This window comes from Anneissia japonica, unplaced genomic scaffold (assembly GCF_011630105.1).
Source record: "Anneissia japonica isolate Jap-2015-1 unplaced genomic scaffold, ASM1163010v1 scaffold287871_len1641731_cov197, whole genome shotgun sequence".
Classification (NCBI taxonomy): domain Eukaryota; kingdom Metazoa; phylum Echinodermata; class Crinoidea; order Comatulida; family Comatulidae; genus Anneissia; species Anneissia japonica.
In genome coordinates this window covers 434302-457250 of record NW_022712275.1, presented here as the reverse complement: position 1 = coordinate 457250, position 22949 = coordinate 434302, and the positions used below count along the sequence as shown (strand labels likewise).

The 22949-nt window shown below is 31.7% G+C and overlaps 1 protein-coding gene across 1 annotated transcript in view; it reads right to left on the bottom strand.

Moving 5' to 3' along the window:
* Window positions 1–21797, bottom strand: part of LOC117107736 — a 30817-nt gene extending 9020 nt beyond the window's left edge. Inside the window, exons 1-9 of the mRNA XM_033249488.1 lie at window positions 21653–21797; window positions 14719–14850; window positions 13525–13552; window positions 6183–6370; window positions 2157–2261; window positions 1714–1779; window positions 1442–1534; window positions 1227–1352; window positions 740–888 (exon numbers count right to left, since the gene is read on the bottom strand). Coding sequence (XP_033105379.1) covers window positions 740–888; window positions 1227–1352; window positions 1442–1534; window positions 1714–1779; window positions 2157–2261; window positions 6183–6370; window positions 13525–13552; window positions 14719–14772 — 809 coding nt within the window. The 5' untranslated portion in view covers window positions 14773–14850; window positions 21653–21797. The remainder of the gene's footprint in view (window positions 1–739; window positions 889–1226; window positions 1353–1441; window positions 1535–1713; window positions 1780–2156; window positions 2262–6182; window positions 6371–13524; window positions 13553–14718; window positions 14851–21652) is intronic.
* Between the last annotated feature and the right edge of the window lie 1152 nt (window positions 21798–22949).

The following is a 22949-nucleotide window of genomic DNA, read 5'->3' as shown; positions in this document are numbered from 1 at the left end:
AAAAGAAAATATATTTTTTCATTTCATCATCATTAAGCAACATCACCCAAGCAGTCAAAATGCATCCTACAGTACACATAAACTATAATATACACAGCTTTTTCAAATAACCTTTCTAACTCAATTTTACAACATTGTTTGTATGTTTTTTTGTGCCCTGAAATCGACCGCTTGGTAGGTAATTACTTAGTAACTAGCAATGTCACATGGTACCATGATGTAACCTAGTTTGATACTTGGTGTAACTGTGGGCACCACTACACAACAAGTATTCTCATGGATACACTGGCACAAAGGCAACAGAACAAGCAATTGGTGAGCAGTTCAGAGAAGAATGACATAAATCTACTTTGTATTCCTTCACAAAGATTGTCCACAAATTTTCATCATGATTTGCTTACTCTAGTGGTCCTGTCCACTATGTGGCCTAGGACCTGGGCATTTCTCCCACTAGTTATCCCCCTATATTTTACTGAATATAGCATCCATAGATATTTATCATCTGATACTTCTACAGTGTTTAATTCTCATGAGAAAACAAAATTGCTCTGTTTAATAGGTGAATGAGAGACAACTCATGAACCAGTAATGTTCATGATTGATAGCATTTGAGTCATAGTCACACTGTAGATCACAATACTCCAATGATTAATGTTACCAGCATTATCAGCTAGGTTAGTCAAATGACATGCTCAGACACATTGTAATAACTAAATAACAGTCAAGTTCATTATCATACCCAGGCTGTTTCTGATCCTTTGGTGGAGACGTCGTTTCAGCTGTCGTTGTGGTGAGTGATCCATCAGCATAGACCTTCTCCCAGTCATATGGATCTCCTTGCTTTACAGATTTTCGATTCATACAGTGTAGAAATAGAGAATTAAGATGCTGTGGTACAAATAAAAATAGTAGAAACAAATCATTTTCAAAATAATCATTAAAAAATCATACTCGTTAGTTGCCAGAATGACTTGTGAATCTCAGTCCATATCTTGTAGTTGCACCCAAAATCAAGTACACTATCACTTACAAGATAAAAATAGACTATTAATTTTATTATAAACTAACACATCTATCTAGCTTTGACAAATACATATATGGGTATGTTATAACATCTTCATGCCCATATTTGGACTAATCACAGACATCTGTCATTGTTTATAAAAATCTTGATGACAGTTTTAATTGTGTGATTATAGGTGGTAAACTATTTCTTACTATCGTACCTCATAATCTGGTTTATCTGCATACCGTAGCTGAAATATATGGTCAAAGAAGGTTCGGAACTCGGAGGGTAAGTGCTTCAACATGAGTTTGTGATCATACTTTTCCTTCATCAATCCAACTTGCTCCTGCAATTGAAGCATATCGTGTGAAAAATAAGTAAAGAACTCTAGCGTGTTCTTGCACAAAGCTGTTGTGTCATTGTTACGAAAATTACCTTGTCTTTAATCTTTCTCCACGGTAGCTGACCAACAACAAATTCAACCAACATGTAGAAGAGAGACCAGAGATCATCATGTCTTCCCATTTCCTGTGAAGTAAAAAAGAAAGATCTTTAAGCAACAAAAATCAAAATCTATTCACATATTTCTCAATGAACATTACATCTGACAATGCAACTGACAGCATAAAATATTAAAGCTGATGCAATAGCTTTAACTAAATGTGACTTTGCAGTTAATTCAGTAACAAATAAGGAATGGAGTTTACCTTGTTCTTGTGAGCATTGACGGATGCATAGCGCACAGTTCCACGGAATCCAGCTACTGGTCTTGGCTGAAAAAACAGTGTAATTTAACAGATTGTATGAAATGAAATGCAAGAAAAGCACTAATTAATGTTTAAGTGTTTACCATAACATGAAAAAACAAAACTTTGGAAATTAAACTCAAGGGTAGGCTTGCTACAGTAAGCTAAAGGTCATTTAAACAGATGTTTCTACCCACTGTCAGCAGTATATGAAGCTACATGATGTTATAACCAGAGGTAGATCTCAGGATGATTATACTTTCCACAAACAGATAACACAAATTATAAATGACTTTTAATATGAGATTAGAGCCACTTTAATACTACACGGAAAAAGCAAAACAAAAATTTATGAAGATAATTTATACAGAATTTGATAGAAGTAAAAATTTTAAAAACCGTACCGATCGAACTTGTCCTTGGGAGTTAGTGTACTGGCGGGCCAGACCAAAGTCAAGCATGTAAACCTTACGACTTGTGCCTTGCCGTTTTCCTATAGCAAAATTAGACTGATGGGAAAATAACAACATTATAAATCATGAAAGAACAATAATTACACACTACATTTCAAAAATGAATTCATTTATTAGTTATTTACTAGTAGAAAATTACTCAAATCAATATTAACCTGTCCACTTTTAAAATAGACACACCAAAAAAATTTGTTTTCAGTTGTTAAATTCATAAATTTCAACAGAGCAGATGGTTGTTGTAAAGGGTCACAAAGTTGACATAAATCAATTGTGAATAGCAATGACCAATGCAGAGATTGCTCAAAAAATTCCCACCAATCAGTTCCCCTCATCCCTGATCTTGTTTTCCTTGTGTTAATTACAAGGAAATGTTAATCAATATGGAAAGAAATGCCTATAAGAACATCTGTCCTATGGCTTCTGCTAGGTTGTTATTTTAAGTTCATTCTTCACCTGCCTAATAAGTGCTCATTATACGGGTGCCATATATACACAGTACAATATGAAAGACAGTATTTTCATTTATAATGCTCGCCTTCTTTTTTACAAAGAGAAATGGCAATCACAAAAACAATGATGCCTCTATGATGACTGTCACCGAATATACAGTAAAGAACAATAGTCATCCCACATTGAGGTTTTGTAATTCAGTCTTCTATTCCTACTTTGGCCACCTGCTTGATTCCTTTGGATAACACTTACTTTGGTTATTTATCTCAATCAGTGAGTATCAGTGGCAGCCAGGTAGATTTGAAAGCCAATGCACCGTAATGGAATACTCTCAAAAGAAGCTCGGCAAAAGCTCCATTATCATGCATTTGTTCCAATAATGTGAAACACTACTTGGCAATATAGCTATTGAACAAGCATTAGTCCTCCCCCTCCACCCTTCCCGTTCCCCCAAAAAATTGTTGCGCTACCCAAACACAGTGACGATTTGGAATTAAGGTAGCTGAGTCAAAGCGCCCTCCCTTTTTTCAGACTATAGGCTAGGCCTTCGAAAGCCTTGTCCACACTATAAAATTCTATGTGACAACTGATATGCCCATATTTGGATGTAATATGATATCATCATGCTCATATATGGGCACATCACACAAACTTGCCACATTTATGGCTAAACAATCCCTTCTCCCCCCCCCCATGCTTCACATTAACATATACAAAGTTTTTTTAATGTTTATATACAGTATAAGCCAGGAATGACTTTCAATCCTTGGGTCATAGTGTGAAATTCTGATACAGCTCATAAAAGCATTATAGAACATTGTTCTATATTTGCGAATGTGCTTTATATTGTATGTCATAAGTTCATGCAATTTTAACACATTGTTTTAGGTTAAGTGTGATTTATGGCCTTGCCGGGATCCTTGAAAAATAAAAAAAAATTAAAAAAAAAAAAAAAAAATCAACTAACAAATTAATAAAATAAATGAAAAAAAAAAATAAAAAAAATAAAAAAAATTTCAAAGATTTTTTTTTTTTTTTCAAAAATTTTTTTTTTCCAGTACCATAAAAGACATGCGCGCGAGGGTGATAAACTAATAATTTTTTTTATTGGGCCTTATCAATGGTGCATGATAAGAATGCAAACATCCTAACATTGTGACTACATTGATTGGCTATTAGGCAATGAATGGTCATCATTAGCTACTTCAAGACACACTCACTACAGTATATAAAATAACACGGGGGTTATATGAAACATAATAAAGTACATGGGGGAAAAAGAAGAGAACAAGGGTGTGTTTCAGTAAGCAAATTGTTGACCGCATGTACATTCATACTCCATAAAAAAACCTTTTCAACCTACATACCATATTATTTACCAATTATTTTATGTTCATGTACAAGGTACAAAAATTGATTTAAAGCAAAATTATTTTAATAATATTTAAATTTGAAAAAATACTATGGCTCCCTTGATATATAAACCATAAATCATTTAAATGAGCATACCTGTAGTAACCCTCTTTTCAATTCCCATATCAACCTCTTGAAAATAATGATTTTTAATGCTAAGAATTGATAATCTTCAATCTACAGTACAGTACTACTCAAATCTGTCATTTTAAAGCACAGAAATGTAAAGATTAGAACTATACAAATGTTCTACAAAATTTAATTACAATTACACTTTTAGAGCAACTTGTGTCAACATTGTCTGTTATGTATAGTACCTACCAATTTTATCAATGCCTACTGTACTAGCATTCAAATGTTTAATACCATCTCTTATTATAATCGTGGATTTGATATTTTAAATTCAGTAAGCTATATTCTCTTCAGTACAACAATTACATTACTATAGCTTTTTGACACATTTGAAAATGATTCTAGTGTTTTTTAACATTAGGCTTTGGGGTCATTCAGACATAAAACAGTATTCTATAGATTTTTTGTCTTAGTTTTTAATTAATTTATATTTATTTTATTTTATTTTAAATTTATATTTCATATTTTTTTACATTTTTCTGTTTCTTTTTTGTTTCACTAATACTTTAAAATTATTTAGTTAATCTTTCTCATTTCCGTTGCTTCTTGTATTGAGGGTCCCTAATGATCATCTCCGGCTGGATGTACTACCCTCACAAAGCACTGTTGAAATAAAGTAAAGTATGGAGCCATATTTCTACCGAATATTTCTACATGCTATTCCACAGAAAATTATAATCCAGCAAGTTAAGAGTGCAAAACTAAATAGAGAATTAAATAAAAGGCAAAACATAGAAAGAAGCCACGATTAATTTACAGTGAATAAATAAATCATGTTGAACATGACACTCATCGCTTAAGAGCGTGCTCACAACCAGGCTTAAGTGTTGAGTCGCAGCAATGCCGATCTTAAGATGGACATGAAATCAATACATTGGTCTACTACTGTATGTGTGAATGAGGAGCTGATGGCATATAAAATATCACACCTTTTACATATCTTAATACCAGCTTTTAATGGTCCATGAAAGGCGAGGGACATACTGTATACTAATGTAAGAAGCCAACACTGCCTGTGGGTTATTAATAGCATTGCGCAGAATGCATGCTTAACATGTTGTTTGTGTTGTTTTAATAGTGAGATGTACCCGGAGTTGGGACATCTCCAGATTGCTGATGATAGTGATGATGTCAGAGGTTACACATATCTGGAATAACCAAACACACTAGATGACAGAATGCCCGAGTTGTAATGGATCGTCTTTGGAAATGTAAAAAAAAATGAGAAAAGTAAATATCCTAAGGGTACAGTGCCTCAGTATAAAAACTGAGGTGATCAATAAACAGTTTCATAATAATTATGATACTTTGACATTTATTTATTTATTTAGCATCATTGCCTAGGAATCACAAAAGCAGGAAACCCACTGAAATAATGTATTATTATAAGTAATGTGATGTCACAAAAGATTTACGATAACATAATATAATTATTAAGTTTGTACGGTAAAAGTAAAGCATTTATAGGCTTTTGAAATGTAAACATTAACTCTCAAAATTGTAGCATGACTGAGTGATACCTTGCTAGTGAGTGACTAGTTGTACTGTATACTAATCCTGTGCAAATAAGTTCACTAATCATTCAATAATTGTTAATACATTATAATAATACTATGTACAGTATAGAAACTAGTAATATAGTAGCAGTTACTAAAAATAATCAACAAAAAAAGCATTAACACATGACACTTGAAGACTAGTAGAGTACTAACTGTTTAACCTACAAGAAGTTATAATAACAATAATAAAACCATTTCAGGTCATATTTGTTGACTTAAGGCTCTTCAGATTATCAGCTTACAGAATATTAATTCATGCACAAATACTCAACTATATCATATTTTTCACCATGAACATGAAAGTCGGTTTTACAATAGAAACTTCAATAACCTCCAACTCAACAATATATTAGGAATAGATAAATTTAAAATAACTTAGGTTATGACATTTGAGCGAGGATGCAGAATTGTTGTTTTCTATAAGAGAGTAATCAATCAGGGTGAATGGACTGTGAAAGAAACCATTATTACCTTGAAGTTTTTTAAGCACCGCAACCTCCATTTTGAGAACCTGCTTTGGTTGAGATGCGGACTCTAGTTTGATGGCTACGGTCTCTTCTAATAGATAATCTTGGGCTTCGTATATTTCGCCTAAAATGAAAGGAGAAACAATCTTAAATGAATTATGAATTTTGTAATTTTATTATCATCTCAAAAACACTTAAGAGAAACACTTGCCCTTTCATTTAAACTCATCCAAAAGAAGAGTCAACCATAACAAAAAAAAAGACAAGATACAAGATACAAGATAGCTTTATTGTCAAATTAAAATTTTAAATTAGTTTTTCTCATGGCAACAAAAGTACAAAAACAACAAAGAAAACATACAATATATAAAGGAACAATAAAATGTAAAAACGTTTAAAAGAAAACATTTTGGGGTAAGGTATTCTCAGGTGTTGTTACACGTACGTCAGAGATGTACAACTTGATGTGACCGCATTAACCTCAAATCCATGTGCATGATACATGACTAAAAACAACTTTTGTAGAATAGCCAATTTATTATTACTGATAGCAGTTAAATTTTATTTATCATGACAGCTTAACTAGGCAAATTCATATTTTTAGTTTGATGACCGTGGCTGATCCAAGAATTCAAAATTGAGGGGGCCCAGAAAGTAAATTTTACAGATGAAGGGCCCAGACCACCTTAGCCCCACCATGGCTGGGGCACTAACATTTTATGTCCTGTCCTGCACTAGATGGCAAGAAATGGCACTATCAGACCATGGAGGAATTAGTTTGATCAGACTAACAATATGAATGCAATTTACACTTCTTCACTTACAAAAAAATATAAATTTTGTAAGTTAAGTTTCCATAATTGGTCATACACGAATAAACATTTTTTTAAATACAAAAGCAAATTACATGAACTGTACTTGCAAATTTAACCAATAGTTTTTTATAAATGCAGTTGGGTTTTGTGCAATGAAAATGTGCCTTGTGATGTTTTCATATTGTCTTTTTAAGTATCAAATACAATTAAGGAAACTGTGAGCCATGCTATACAAAAATATTCACAATGTTGTTTGCCAGCAGATGCAAGAGTTCCTTAGTGGGCAATGACATTTCATTATCTAAATCAGTAGGTAATACTCAGTAGGAGTGACTCATTCTTTGCTAAGAAAATATTTAAAAGACCCTTTACTAATCTTTCCAATGAGTCACAACCAACAACAACTTATCATTCATCAAGAATGATCATGAATCTTCAGATACAAATTATTTGACATAAAAATTATAACAATAATTATAATAAAATATTTTAATTTACAAAAGTTAATATTAATAATGATTTGCTATCAATAATTTTAAATCATTATTACATAATTTAAAAAAGCTTAGACAACATAAATTGTATTAAATATTTAAGAATGGTTCTTTGTCTATGCTAGTAATGTATTATTACCTGATAGTAACAGTACATGTGGAAGAAGGCAATACAGTGGGCACAGTAGCCTATGCCTACTATAGGAGAAAATAATACCAGTACTGTACATTTTCTACTATATGCATTGAATGATTATATTTTCAAATAGGTCATTGAAATATTTAAATAATTACTGACTTACTAATTAATTTAAAATAAAGAAAAATCAACATAAAATTCAACCAAAAATTCAATAAAATCAAATAATTTTACACTAAATTTCAAATTATAACTTATACAAAAGGCCTATTCAATTATCATTAAATTATATTTTGAAATAACTTTATAATGCGACCTTAATTTTGATTAATTTATATATGTTTTTTAATTTGTTATTTCTCTGAGGGGCAGTAAATTTACAGGACAGTTCATTCTTTAAAGGTTGCTGAATAAAAAAAAACTAGAGTAAAAATCTGACAAAAGTATGTTTTTAATTATACAGCAGTTTCAATACGTAGCATACTTTCAACCTCTCTCTGCAAACAAGAATATTTGACGACCTCAGGCAAAATATGATGCACACAGTTGATAGGGGTTCATATCATTATATATTAGTATAGCTTCAGTTACATCATCTACAGAATGGTTAAAAGGGGCCACATTACTGGCAAAACCTCAGGGTTAATTTGTCAACACAATCCTGAAACCTTTGAGTTGTTTGAGGCAACAACACTGAGATGATGACTAACATACATTATGGATATGACTCAACTATTGGCCATGACAGGGGGTGGGGGTGTTAGCCCCCTCGTATCATAATATTAATAACCTGACATGAATGACACGGTGAATTCCAAAGGTTCGAGGAGCAGCTAGCAAGAACTATAATACATATCTCTGTGATGTGAGCAAGATCTAATTATAAGAAGCTGCTTTGGCACAAGCCAACACATTTTATGGTTCTTTGCACTGTGGGCACCTGACTAGATAGTTAGCACACTTAATTTACAGCATTAGTCCCCTGGGAGGAATTGGAATAATATCATTAAATGCCATATAAAGACAGGAACCAAATAGAGAATATGTCCTTTAATATGTTCACTCATTTTGAATCTTCTTGCTAATATTATGAGATTAGCAAAAAATTGGTTTATTGTAATGCTCATTCTTATTCTGTACGAACTTTATTTGAGAATACTAAAATATCATTGATGAATTGTGACTGTTGTTTACTACATTGCATTTTGTTTATTACTATATGCTCAAACAAAGTAGTAATTGGAAAATAATATAATATGGTGACATTTTATTTCAAATAAAACCTATCACAAATAAAAATTCAAATGCCTTTGAAAAATCATACCAGGCATAATTTGTTCTCCTTTTTATCCTTTTTTATATTTACATTGTTATAAATAAAGAAATGAATAAATAAATGAATACCAACAAATGTTGCTCACCTGACCTCACCTGATATTCTCAAGCAAGACTATTAAATGACTAAAGCTGTGTTCGCATTGGATTACAGTAGCACTTGGATTAAAATGCAGTAATATTTACTAGGATTTTGCAGTTAGTCAGTCTAAATGTCTAAATATGGCTATTTTTTGTGAAATTTCAGTGATGTGTGCGATACCAGCATGCCCTCACAGAGATTCAACCAAACTGTGCTATTTGCACTGGACATTTGCTTTGGAACAACAGTCTATATTCTTCTTGGCTTGGTGCACTATGAAGAACGACTATTATTAAGACATTTTAATAAAATAACATAGTTTAATCAAAATTAATGTTCATTAAAAATTAATAACAATTTTAATCTACATGTACTTTAATGAGCCAAGATAATTTCATTAATCTTATTTGAGACTCTATTAAGATTTCATTATCTAATTAAAGCTTTGATATACTACATAAACAAGCTGCATTCTACCAAACAGTAGACATGGTAACCCAATCATTCATAATAACAGTTCTCACGCCCATTGTTACTCGTTCTATCATTTCCTTTTCGCCACCATTCTGAAGAGCCCCCAAATTCCAACAACTACCAATTGTATGTTCAATTGTTAAGGGTCACCAAAAGATTTATACAAGCAATGGCTCAGAATAATGAAATGATGGAAATTTATGGTTGAGGTGGTCTTTTCTCCTAAGCAATGCAGTGCAGGTAAATCCCACAAGATGTCTTAGTATGACTACTATATTAACATTGTACTTTTTCTAGAGCTTTATGTTCATTTTTTACTTTGTCATTGTCATACTGTACAATAGATATTCTACCATTGAAATCAGTTGGTTTAAAGTTGAACTTGTTTATGTTTTTCATGCATGGTCTTGATGTTTCAATAAAAAAAAAAGTTTATCATGTTTACGAAATTATTCCAACTTTGCTTCCTTTATAGAAATACTGCTTGCTTCCTCTTGCTGTTTTGCGATCAATTTTTTATTTGTATTTTTCATTTTTCTTCCGTGTTTTGGACATTCAAAATAAATCTTCTTTTACAGAAGATGACACATTTTATTTTTTAATTATATTTATATAATTGAAAATAATTATAAAACAATTATAGAGAATAAAAAAATATTTATTTCTTTAATTGGCAAGAATTTGAAGTAAATAATTAAACAACAAAATGTTCAAAGATAAGATAACAAATTAAACAAAATCTACAGTATTTATTACCATGAGTAGGAACTGTTAACATGCTGAGTGTTTTGTACTAATGAAATGTCACATTTAACAGAGTAATGTCAACCCTCATTAAGAATGGGGACATAAGCATGATATATATGTTGGTCAATGAACCCCAAGTAATCATTCCAAGGAGACTGAATATTTTAATCAGGTATGAAAGCTGGCAGAAAGTATTTTGAGATCAAACTGCTACTTATGATATCCAAAAGGAGCTTTCAGTAAAATCAAGTTCGGGTATGAAAGCACAATTTAGAATGAGAAAGTAGCGTATACTGTATTAGTAATATAAACTTGTGATGTCCATGATTTTAGCATATTTAAGTACAGTTCCTTGAATACAATCTGAAAACTTGTTCAACTACCATATATGATGGTTAAAAAAAACTTTATGATCATGATCATGACTATATTGATGATGAAGGTGGCGATAATACTGATTGATCAGATGAGGATGATGATAACAATAACATATTAAAATCAGTAATGATGAAAACAATGACAATGAGGTTGATGAAGATACAGATAAAGATGAATAAAGATGGATAAAGATGATGAAGATGATGAAGGTGAGAATGAAGATGATGAAGACAATGAATAAAATCAAGTTTGTAGGCTCAGTACATATATGGTAATCTATTTTTATCTGCAAAAATCCTTCTTACTCCAGGTTGAATGATAATGCTATTCCTTAAAAACAACTGCCTGGTGAAATGGCTCAGTTCAAACAGCTGCACTATGTATATTGCTCTTAGCCTATTTCAACAACTACAGTATACTTTATGCAAATCATTATTCATGTGTAGTACTGGATTGACAGTATACACAACTGTCTGGAATACATTATCATTTGATGATATTCATAATATGTCCTTTGGATCCTTTTTTTAAAATAAATGGATTCATTTGTGTCTTACACAGTTGGACGTAACAAGACTATAAATTCAATATACTTAGCTGACTGTTGCTGTAATTGTTATTGTTAATATTATATTACCACAAGTTTGTTTCTATTATTACCAATATACTAACTAGTGTTATGTGTTTTAAAAAAATATTGTGCAATAAATGTTGGCCTTTAAGTTTGTAAACACTGTTGAATCACTATGAATCAGACTACGATGGTATTCTATTAATTATCTACTACGAGTTCAGACATTAAATTTCATATTGGGGAGATATAAACAAATACAGCTGTTAAATGAACCAGTGTCAAAGTTGAAACAAGATATTATAGCAGACAATGAATGGATAGTTAAGGTATTTCCTATTTCTTGTACAATCAGTTTTTAAAATACAGTATATTACTTATGAGTTGATAGGAGTAATCTTTAATTATTACAGATTTATCAATATCAAATTACTAGTAAATAATCATCAATCAATCAACAGCAATAATGACTGATGAAGAATTAGTGATCGGATCAGAATATCACAAGTGAAATAAATTGGTTTAAGAAAAAAAAAATCAATATTTATTAACAAAATCATATGTAACAATAATAATTTATAATTAATAATTCTTGATAGTTATAATTAATAATTTTTTATAATTAATTTTTATCAAATTAATAATTACATAATATTTAAAAAAATTATACCTATTTAAATTATATACAATTATAATATAATAAATGTATGACTAAAGTATACAAAATTTTCAATTAAATTATTAATTAATGACAACCTACAGTATATAATTAAAATAAAATAAATAACCAATAAATTAAAATGAAAATTCACGAATAATTCTTTTTTGTAAATGCCCTGTGGTATTTTTGTTTGTTAAAAAAAATTATTGATAACCAAACAGAATAGATCAGAACTGTAGTACGTTTCTTTTTAAATGTCTTAAACCTTATCATGAATTGTATATTTTTATATTTCTTGATTGTTTTTTTACCTTGCTGTTGTGTTTGGGAAAAAAATGATTGATTATTATTAAATTATTGATTATGTTGGGTTGATAAAAATGTGTCAATCTTATATCACATTATGCCAAGCAAGCTCTCGTGTGCTTCACATGTTACATACTTTAAATATGGTCATGATGACATCACATCATGCCCATATATAGGCAAAACATGACTATATATGGTCATACAACATTCTTTTGACAAAGAAAATTTGATAACCTGGAGAGATTTATCCTTGGATCAAACACCTATGGAACACATACTCAGCTCCCTGGGGCCCCTGGTAGGATGTGAATTATCTGGAATGAAATTAGTAGTGCTAAATTACATACATTAGGCCTACTAGGAATACTTCACAGTGAGTGCAGGAGTTGGTACGTTGTGCATGGCTGGATCTGTACCAGGAAGGAAATGCACCTTGAGTAGTCCTTATAATTTTTCATTTCATTTCATTTCTTTAGGCACAATATGCCAATCAGTGAATTTAATCACTATCCTACCTGGCATATCCATTAAACCACAAGGGACCGAATGGACCAGTACACCGGGGTAACCCTTTACTCTTCTTGAAGGATGTACTGGCACACAAGCCAAATGCGTACACTAGGCCTACGGTTTAAAGTTCTTATCCGATTCCGAGAAGACTTGTCCCACTACCGTAACCATTGTCGAGTGAGCCGTTTGAACCACCGCCGATATTATAGTTGAAGGTTACGGTGCCCCTGACTTTAACCGCTCGGCCAATCAACTTTCCATAGTGAAAAGAAAGTGCAGTTTTCCTTATAATAAGTTTTAAAATTCTATAATGCTATTATTAGTAATTAGCGGATTTTTTGTGCTTGAAACTATGAGATACCAACCAACATTCCTTAGCAGAGAGAGAAAAGCACAGATAAAGTGTCTTGCTGAGGGACACTGGTCAAAGGCACAGCAAGGATTTGAACCAAGACATTGAAGTTGAGAGGCTGAGTCAGAACTGTCAATAAACAACTCAGGAAAAACAATAATGGTCTTTATTATGATGAGCTTTTTTGAACATGGCATAAAAAAAAAAAAAATGATAATTCATTATTAATTAATCAATAAATAGAGGCACACACTACATATATGTGTGGGCATTTGACAACGTGACACCATCTGCTGATTATTGGTGTCCCAAGCAAAATTATTTGTTACTCATGGCTTGACCGTGAAATCGCGTCGGCCCACAACCATAGACGCAGCGTGTGCCTGGCTAAATATAGAAAGCATCGCTTACCGAATCCACCACCTCCGATTTTCTTTATCTGTAATGAAAAGAAAACCCAAGTAATAACCAGAATTAGTACAGAAAATTATCATTCTAATAACAAAAATCATAATATTTAAATAATTACCAATTAACATAATCAAATATTTTTAAATAGCACAATCAGTAACTATAATAAGCTATAAATAAAAAAAAAAGAAAGAATAACAATAAATATTTAATAAAAACAACATTAACAACAATAATAACCATAATAATAATCACTAACTGGCAGAAATAGCAATGTAAACAATAATATTGCTTTAATTATTATCACAAATAGTTATTGATCAAGAGTTAAATAGTAAGACAGTATACATCAAAGGTTAGTTATTACTTCCAGGTCAACGATGAGTAAAAGGAATTCAAATTTGTTTAGAAGACTTTAAACAGCTATATTTTCACACCCGTTCAGCAGAATTTATATCTTAGTAAAATTTTACATCTTGTTTGATTTTTAAATAATTTATGTCAACTAAATCATACAGAGCCGTAAACAGTTTTTTTTTTTTTCCTAAAATAACTGCTTGCCCTAATATATCAGATATTGAATATTTATCTAGTTTTAATGTACTTATTGCTAGCCCATCCCTAATATACTCAAGTCCCGGACTCATGACCACCAACTTTTTACAGCCCTGAAACAAGACCTAAACCATAGTGGAGATATTCTAGTGAAGCTAAGGCTGTCGCACAAAAATGGAAAATGACCCTGTACTCCCCAAAAGCTAAAGATTATGAACATGCCTTTCTTTCAATATCGTGTAAAAACTGTGAAACGTGGACGACTAAAAGGGTTTGATGTTTTTTAGATAGATCCAAAGCCGACAACAGAACAGTAGAAAACTAATGCTGCTCAGCCACGTTAAATTATAATTCTATATCATGGTGTATAAATTATGAACTTGAATAAGACAATAATGAAATAATTATTATTCATTTTTTGAAAATTCATTCAATGATTTAGTTCAAAGTTGAATAATTTTCATTCCCCCTCTCCCTAAAACACCCTTACAAGAAAATATTTAACAATCTTTATTGGAAAACTTTGTGGTACATATGAAATTGCTAATTTTTGTAATTATTCATTTAAATTCAAATTGCGTATGGCAATTGTGCACAGAAATTGATAGCAATGTTTACACATGATATGGTTACACTTACCACTTGCCATCGGTCCTTGATGATGGCATCTGGGCTCAGCAGGTCATCAGCCATGACTGCTCCCCAGATAAGTATAGTCACAGACTAGAGGATGAAGGTATACTTCTTAGGCCTAAGGCTAGCATTCTTGCACTAGGGAAAAAAAGTAACAAACCATATTAATACACAACTTATATCTAATAACTAAAAGCTATGATCCTGGTTGGAGAACCCCAAATAAATTACATAGATTATTAATAATATACATAGTTATTTAAATTTGGCTATAATAAAGATTTAATTTTAAATGCAATAAATAAATGGAAGAATAAATAATGTTCCAAAAGGATTCAAACCAATATCCTCAAATACTGTATGTTTTACCGGCCAAATATAACAACAAGATCTCTGTACATAACAATTTTCTGTAAATCCACAATAAAATATTAATCACTATATAATTAATATTAATAGACATTAAATGAAAAATATATTGACATTCTACAGTAGGTTAAAATAGCATAATGCTTTACATTCAAAGACTGGAATCACACTTAAGCTTTTTGACTAAATATAAAACCTACATAAGCCAAGTTTTTAAAAAATACATTATTGTATGAACAGAGCCTGCGATTATAAATAGTACAAACACAATTAACTTTGAAAAATGGCTAAACCCACAGTAATATTTGAAAAGGTCACACAAATTTATACAGGGACTCTCAATAAACTCTTTTGAAGATCACTAGGAAGGAAAAGACTTTGAATGAAGTAACGAACGAACGATACAGAATCAGTTCTCAAATGAACATTAATATGATACTACATTTAAATTTTGTTTTGTGTGTGTTCTAAACAAGATCACCAAGGTCTGAGCCACCCACTACATCAGTGGATCACAAAAGCTATAGCTCTCAAGTTAATAGGTGGCTACAGCTGCCATTTTTCAATTCTGAAGCCAGTTAAAATCACTTCCTTTTAATTGAAAATTTATTAGCCGTACCATGATTTCTCGGCACACATTACTACTGACTTTAACATCACATTCTTTATTATTATCACACACAAGTACTGTACATCATTATTCTTTCTTATTCTAATAAAGATTAAAGTACTTCTATTTTCATGGAATTGTCTTATTCCTCTTTTTAGGTGGGGAGAGGGGTGGAATGAATACTATTTAAAAACATCACTTTTGTGGAATTTAGCACTTTAAGAACATACTTAATTGGATACAGTATTACTACTTAAATACAATACTTAATACCACAACATTGGTTTAACTTGCTTCCATCCATTCAGCAAATTGAAGATCTGATTGTGTTCTGAAAATTTTATTATCATACAATAAATTATGAGTGTTTAGTGTAAATGATTGCTGAGTGAATCACCGAACTCATCCTATTCAATAAGAATAGGAGTTCATTAACTGGCCTGAACATCTGATAAATTCCCTGTTGGCTTGCAGAGTATGCTGGCTACAATAAAAATACAGTAGTCTCAACAAACAATACTACTGTATTCTAATTAAACACAGAAGTATCATACTTATTTTGTATACTGTAATGGTATTTGTACATATATTGTGTAACCATTGATACAAAATAAACATGATAAAAATATTTGCTCAACATTTAAAATAAATACAGTACTGGCTGTAAAAAAATGTTGAAAAGCTTAAAAAATACAACTGCTTAAACATCTAACCAATATTATTTTTTTGCTGATGTAGAGACTATGTACTTAAAAAAATCTATTTATAGTAATTACCATGCACCTATGAAAAGAATGTTAATCTACAATATTCGTGCATTTGTAAATTTGAGGTGAAGAAACATTCTTTACTATAATTTATATTTGAAAACTAACATCACTTCTGTCCACTTATTTATTACAACAAAATCTCCCAATTATGAACCTCCTAATTACGACTTTTTGAACTTGATTTGCAGCGATGACGTCATTATGAATGATCTCTTTTAACTACAAAAACACTTACTGTGGGACTACTTCACTCTGTATATTATAACATAGGCCTACCCTCACCACTGAGATGCTATGAAAATTTTAATTCTCTGAATTATAATTTCCTCATACACAAAACCCTGTCCGGACAGAGGGGTGCATAATTGGGTTAATGTTATTGTACTTTGGTTTTGGATGTTGAATTTTAAGTGCAGTAGTAATTAATTACACCTATATCCTTTCCCCCTTTACAAACTACACTGGAATTAAATTGCTAAGCTTTATAGGTCATTTTTCTACATTTGTTTCACCCTCTTTATTCAGTGATATAATGACTATTTACTGTAAAATTTAATTTTGTAGATTGTGGTTTTTTTATTTTATTAGTATTACAAGTCTACACGGAATAGAACAACTTTTGGTGAGACAAATTTTTCTGTGAGTTACTATTTGATTTTATTATACTGTATATTGAAATTTTCTTAAAAGAGGCTGAATAAATCAATTTTTTTTAAATTAAAAATAATGTGCAGATATTTTACAGGTTTTATTTCATATTTGACATATATGATCTAGCAGCATACTGATTATTTTGATATAGAAATTATGTAGGTTAGGTCTACACGTTGATGTGTAAGTTGAGTGGGTGAAGATAGCCTCAAATGACGAAATCAATAAAAGTTATTCAGCGGATCATGTAGCATATATGATGTGGCTTTGTTTAAGCCTACCACCTGAAGAGCCTGGGGTGTGTGGCTACCTAGGATATCAAAATGACCCACGAAACCAAGCTGAGGAGCTACTGTACATTAGCATAAAGATGGCTATAGCTTCAATAATTATCTATCAGACATAATGATTGCTAAACTGAGGCCCTAAATGAAATGCTTCCAATTAGAATCTCAGTTGAATGCCATACTGTACATGAGCATCTATCATTGCATTCATGGTATGTTGCCAAGAGCAGATGTTGTGTCTTCCTATCATTTTTGTGTTGCATGAAAATATGGTGCTTTGCATATAATTGCTACATTTGCCATTTCATGACATGGTGAACTTTATTGTCTACATCAAATCTATAAAGAAAAAAGGAGACTTATCAATGATGCAATTTTAGTCTGTGTCCATAATAATTCTTCTCATTCTTTACAAACAAGCTTTGGTAGCCTTTTAGCCAGCTTCATCTAGGTGTGGCTTTCCCCATAAAAGTGTACTAGCATGACAAAACACAGCCCGTCTTGACATTTTGACAAATTTATATTATCTCTAACGACCTCTCTCAGTGAATGAGAGTTACACAAGCAGTGTTTCATTTAATTACTCAATTACGAATTGATTTGAATTGTTTACTTAAAAGAAGGTTTACATGATAAATTAAAATAGAGTTTTAAGCGTAGAAGACATTGTTTCAACTGGATTGTTGTACAGTAACAATTGGTTTCGGAGGGGTACTGTATTTCTCACCTGACCTCCATACAACTATCAGAGGTGTTTCCAAGGCCCTGAGGCTTGTCCTTTAGCTATTATTTTTGTTTTCATTTATGAATATCATGAACAAAACAATTCCTAAATATATTTACAACAGATGTTGTTTATATCCAAAGCATTTCATTCCACTCCTTTACATGTACACACATGTAAGTTTTCATAGGAAATACGTTCATGTGACAATATCCACATAAATTTCACTGAAAAAAATGCTAATGGTGGGTTTTTTACGTCAGGCTTACATGAACATCATTACATTTATTTTACATGAAAAGAAGTTAATTGTTGTAGCTTTAGACCTAGTCTAGGCTTGCTGGCTAGCAGCAGAGATCCAATATGCTTGACCAACACACTACATAATAAAAGAAACAAGTTAAGTACTATATAGTGTTTTTAAATGTTTAATGATTCTAAAAACCTACAATACACATAAATAACATGATTACTGGTAGTGTGCTATCTTTAAACAAGGTGGTAAGGCTCTTAAGCAGTTGGGTCCTGTTTAAAAAATGGGAAAGTTATTTAATTGATCCTCACAAAAAAAAATACCTGTAACTAATGAATAGGATTTAAGATAATTTCATAATTTTGAATGACTCAGATAGTAAACTGTAATGTTCTATTCTATGGTAAAATGAATATTGGCACACATTACATAACCATTTAACTGTACATTTATTTATAATAATAATCATTAACATTTGACTTAAATTATTTACAGTACATCACCATAATTATCAACATCAAATATAGCCAGGTATGATATTAATACAATTATGAATCCATTTGACATACTTGACTTTAGAATAATCAATCATCATCAAATAGACAGGCATAATTGTGTTTTGTTTTTTAATTGTGATTTTTGCAATCCATAATTTTATTGTAAACCTCTGTACTTCAGCCTTCATGCTGCCAATGATGGAATACTGTAAATTTAATTTGGAATATTAAACAATAGATTAAATGAAAACTCATGAATCATTAATAATATGCACCTAGATTTTTAATGATTAAATCACTGTCATCAACAACACTAAATGGAATCATCATCAGAAAATAGGCCTACTACAGTATATGCTTATTGACTTTCATCAAATACAACCAGTATGTACATTATGCATATTGATTTTAAGTTACCGGCAACAGCGGTAAAGCACATTTTATCCTGAGGGAGTACAGAAATGTTGTAAACTACAAGCGTAGATAAGGACCTGACTAATGAGATTACGAAGACTCAATAGTGTACAGTACATAGGTCTTATGGATGTTACAATATAACCCCATGATGCAATCACGATAGACTTTGCTAAAAACATTGTGTATTACATAAACTTACAACCATGGAATGCTTCAATCAACCAGCAATGAACTACAATTATGGTCATATGCCAGCCTACGTTAATAGGATCTACTATTCGTTACAGAATTGTTTATAAAAGTTGTTTATTGTTTGTTTAGGAATTTTAATCCTCAAACATGTTCATGTTGTTTTCCTTTACTTTTGGTATAGATTTTTAAATGCTAGTACAGTACTGTTAATTTAATTTGTTGTTGAGTATGTGTTCCATGTGTGTTTGATCCAATGACCGGGATAATAATGTGAAGCGCTTAGAGGCATTGTGCATGAAGCGCTATATAAGAGCAACATATTATTATTATTACTGTAACATAATGTCAACTGTTCTCTAACACCTATAAATGTAGCACACAGAGCTTCCTGGGAAGTATTCCATAACATTTATGTTGTTGCTTGTAATCACTGCACTGGCATTCGGGCCTACCAGGTACCCACAATCTAAGTGGCGTGGAGACTGCTGTTCTTAAATAATACATTATACTATTATGCAAAGGACGCGCTTCACACCACTACTACTGTTACTGGATTAAATACCTTATTATAAAACACATACTTAGATCCATGGGAGAGAATTACAAAAATGCAGTTACTGTACTAATCAACACATTGGTTTTTATCTATTATAATACCACATACCCACATATTATATACTGTACTCCTTGGTAGAGAGAAACAATGTATAAAGCGCATTGTCAAAGGGCAAGGTGATGAATTTGAACTCCCAACCTCATAAAACAGCCCATTTGTGTGTCTACCACCGAGTATTTTTTTTTCTTTTTAACATTTTTAGCGCCTGTGCATCCATTCATGACAACTACTGTACAAATTCTGAAGCTATCCATCCCACAAAATTACTGGTTACAATAGTGTTCAATTAATAAAATATGGATGTGAAATTTTCTCTTTCACGAAGGATGCTGTTATTATAATCTATAATCTGCTGTATGCAAGCAACAAACAATCTGAATTGCAAAAAGAGACGTAGGGATTTTATGACAGTTCAAACGATGTAAAATTTGTTCATTGACATTTTGCAGGATTAACCAGTGAGTTCATTTGCAGGAATAAAGAGTGAGGATACAATTTGTAACCTTTAACATTTTGTTTATAGCTCAACATCTTTTTTTTTTTTAACTTATGGTTTAAGGAGGCAGGGGCAGATCCAGAAACAAAAAACAAAGGAGTCGGGGACCCAATGGAAATTTTGATTCTTAGATGGCCGGAAATGAACTTTCCAAACTTCTGAGGGATCTGTTAAGTTCTTCAAAAGTCAAGGTTTTTCCACCACTTGAAAAAGGTCAGATGATTTTATCATTCTTATTGTGAAATCAAAGACATAGGCTAGACAATATATTGACATTGTTGCATTTCAAAGACTCCAGTTATGCCTAATACTAGGCCAGGCACTAAATAGGCTTCCCTTGCCATGGTGAATTGACATGTTTTTTTGTCTTGCCTGGTCTTGCCTAGTCTTTTTATTTCATTATTCCTTTATATAGGCCTAGGCCTAATTATCAGTATTACTTAGTTAGGATACTTAATTAGTCATTCAATAATCGAACTGACTGAAAACATACAATACAAAATGCGATTCCAAACTCCGAAATGGTCCTAGGCCTACACCGACTAGCTTATAATTAGGACTTACTCTTAGGCAGACTAGGGTAGCGGGGGGGACTAGCCTAGCCGGCAGGAGCAAGTGTGGCCTTTAGTTAGCTTAGGCCTACCTAGGCCCCAGTTTCATGAAAATTAAATATATATTATAATAATTCTGTCTGTTGTTCTCTCCAGAACACAGTATAAAATAGGGGCCTAGGGCATAGGCCTAAAATTTCCACTGAGAGATGAGGTCAAACATATACGTTTAAAGAAATGTTGGGATTTGTTATTCTTTATTCCATGGTGTAATGTACTGTAGGCCTAGCCTACGCTACAGGGTAGGCCTAGCCCTAAGTAGGAAGTAAGGTCGGGAGCAGCTTTTTAAAGGTACTGCTCACCGCAAAGCTGTCGAACGATTTGGCAGTTTTGAAATATGTGTGGTATGTGCAATATTTGTCGTATATAACAGAATTCTCTCGTAAAATAACCAAAATGTGATACCTTTGAAAATTATAAACTATAAAACAAATATCGGATACTTACCAATTAGGTTGTCACGTCATAGCGAAGAGCTTAAATTAGTCAAACTCTATCAAAACAATCTTCGGCGAAAACTTCAGACGCCATATTTTACCTAAACTACCTACACATCTAAGCATAATAATAAAGCGCGTTCTGAAAACAAATACTGTAGTTGTCTGAACTTTGGGTGAGACTTTGTTTAGCCTTTAGCTATTGACTATGGTTTACCGAACTTACATCTTTAAAGATCCTCGGAGGAGGGCGGAAAAATAAAAATTAAATTCTGTTTTCTTACTCAGCAAAATTATTTTTCCAAAGCATCTAGGTGGAGAAAGTAAAAATAAAAATGTATTGATGAATGTAAATAGTGTAGTAATGAGATTGATGAAATGATTTAAATTTATAATTAATATAGAAATATATATATAAACCTTATTTTTGTAGAAATACAAAATATTCTTTTTTTTTTTTTTAAATTTCTATTTTTCATGGCGGAGGCTGCACTAACTGGCCAAAAATAAAATTTTATTTTTATTGGAAATCGCCATTATGCGGCCGGAGGGTTCGCAAAAAAGAACGCTATAAAAAAAAATCTCGCGTTGACTGGGCCTAACTTATACTTTTATGAATGTGGTCGTCTAGTTTGATATTTATATTAAAATAACATAATATTTTCATTAATCAATTGCATTTATGTTTTTTTTTTTTCATATTCTTTGATTTTCCTACTGTAAACTCATGACGACTATAGCTTAACAAATGTGTTGACTATAGCTAATAATAGAAAACAGATTCAATGCATTCGTTACATTCACATTGTCAACTTTCCAACTGAACACTTCGTAGTTTATCTAAATAAAAAAACAGATCAAAGTAACTTCTGTGTGTTCAAAATAAATAAACAGATCAAAGTAACCTTTGTTCGTTCAAATTTTCTAGTACCGGAGACAGGCTTTGCGGAAAGTTACCGTGGATTAAATGCTGCCCTCTAGAGAACAGAGATATAGAAACTACAGCACCCCATAACTGAGTTTGAGCACTGACAACGCACTAGCTAAGCGTAGGCCTATATTTATAATTTCATCATTATGATTTGTATTCTGTGTTTTTACAACAAATATTATTCAAGATTTTTTCTACAGAAGTCTATATATATTATAAATTAGGGGTGGTGTATCATCTCCTTAAAAATTAACAAGTTTTGAAACTTTAGGCTCAGTAAACGTCGAAGAGGATAAAAACAACTTCAGTAAGTCAATCTGTTTTATATCCTCCGTAGTACAAACTTTTGTTTTGTAATAGGGCGGATCGTTGTTGA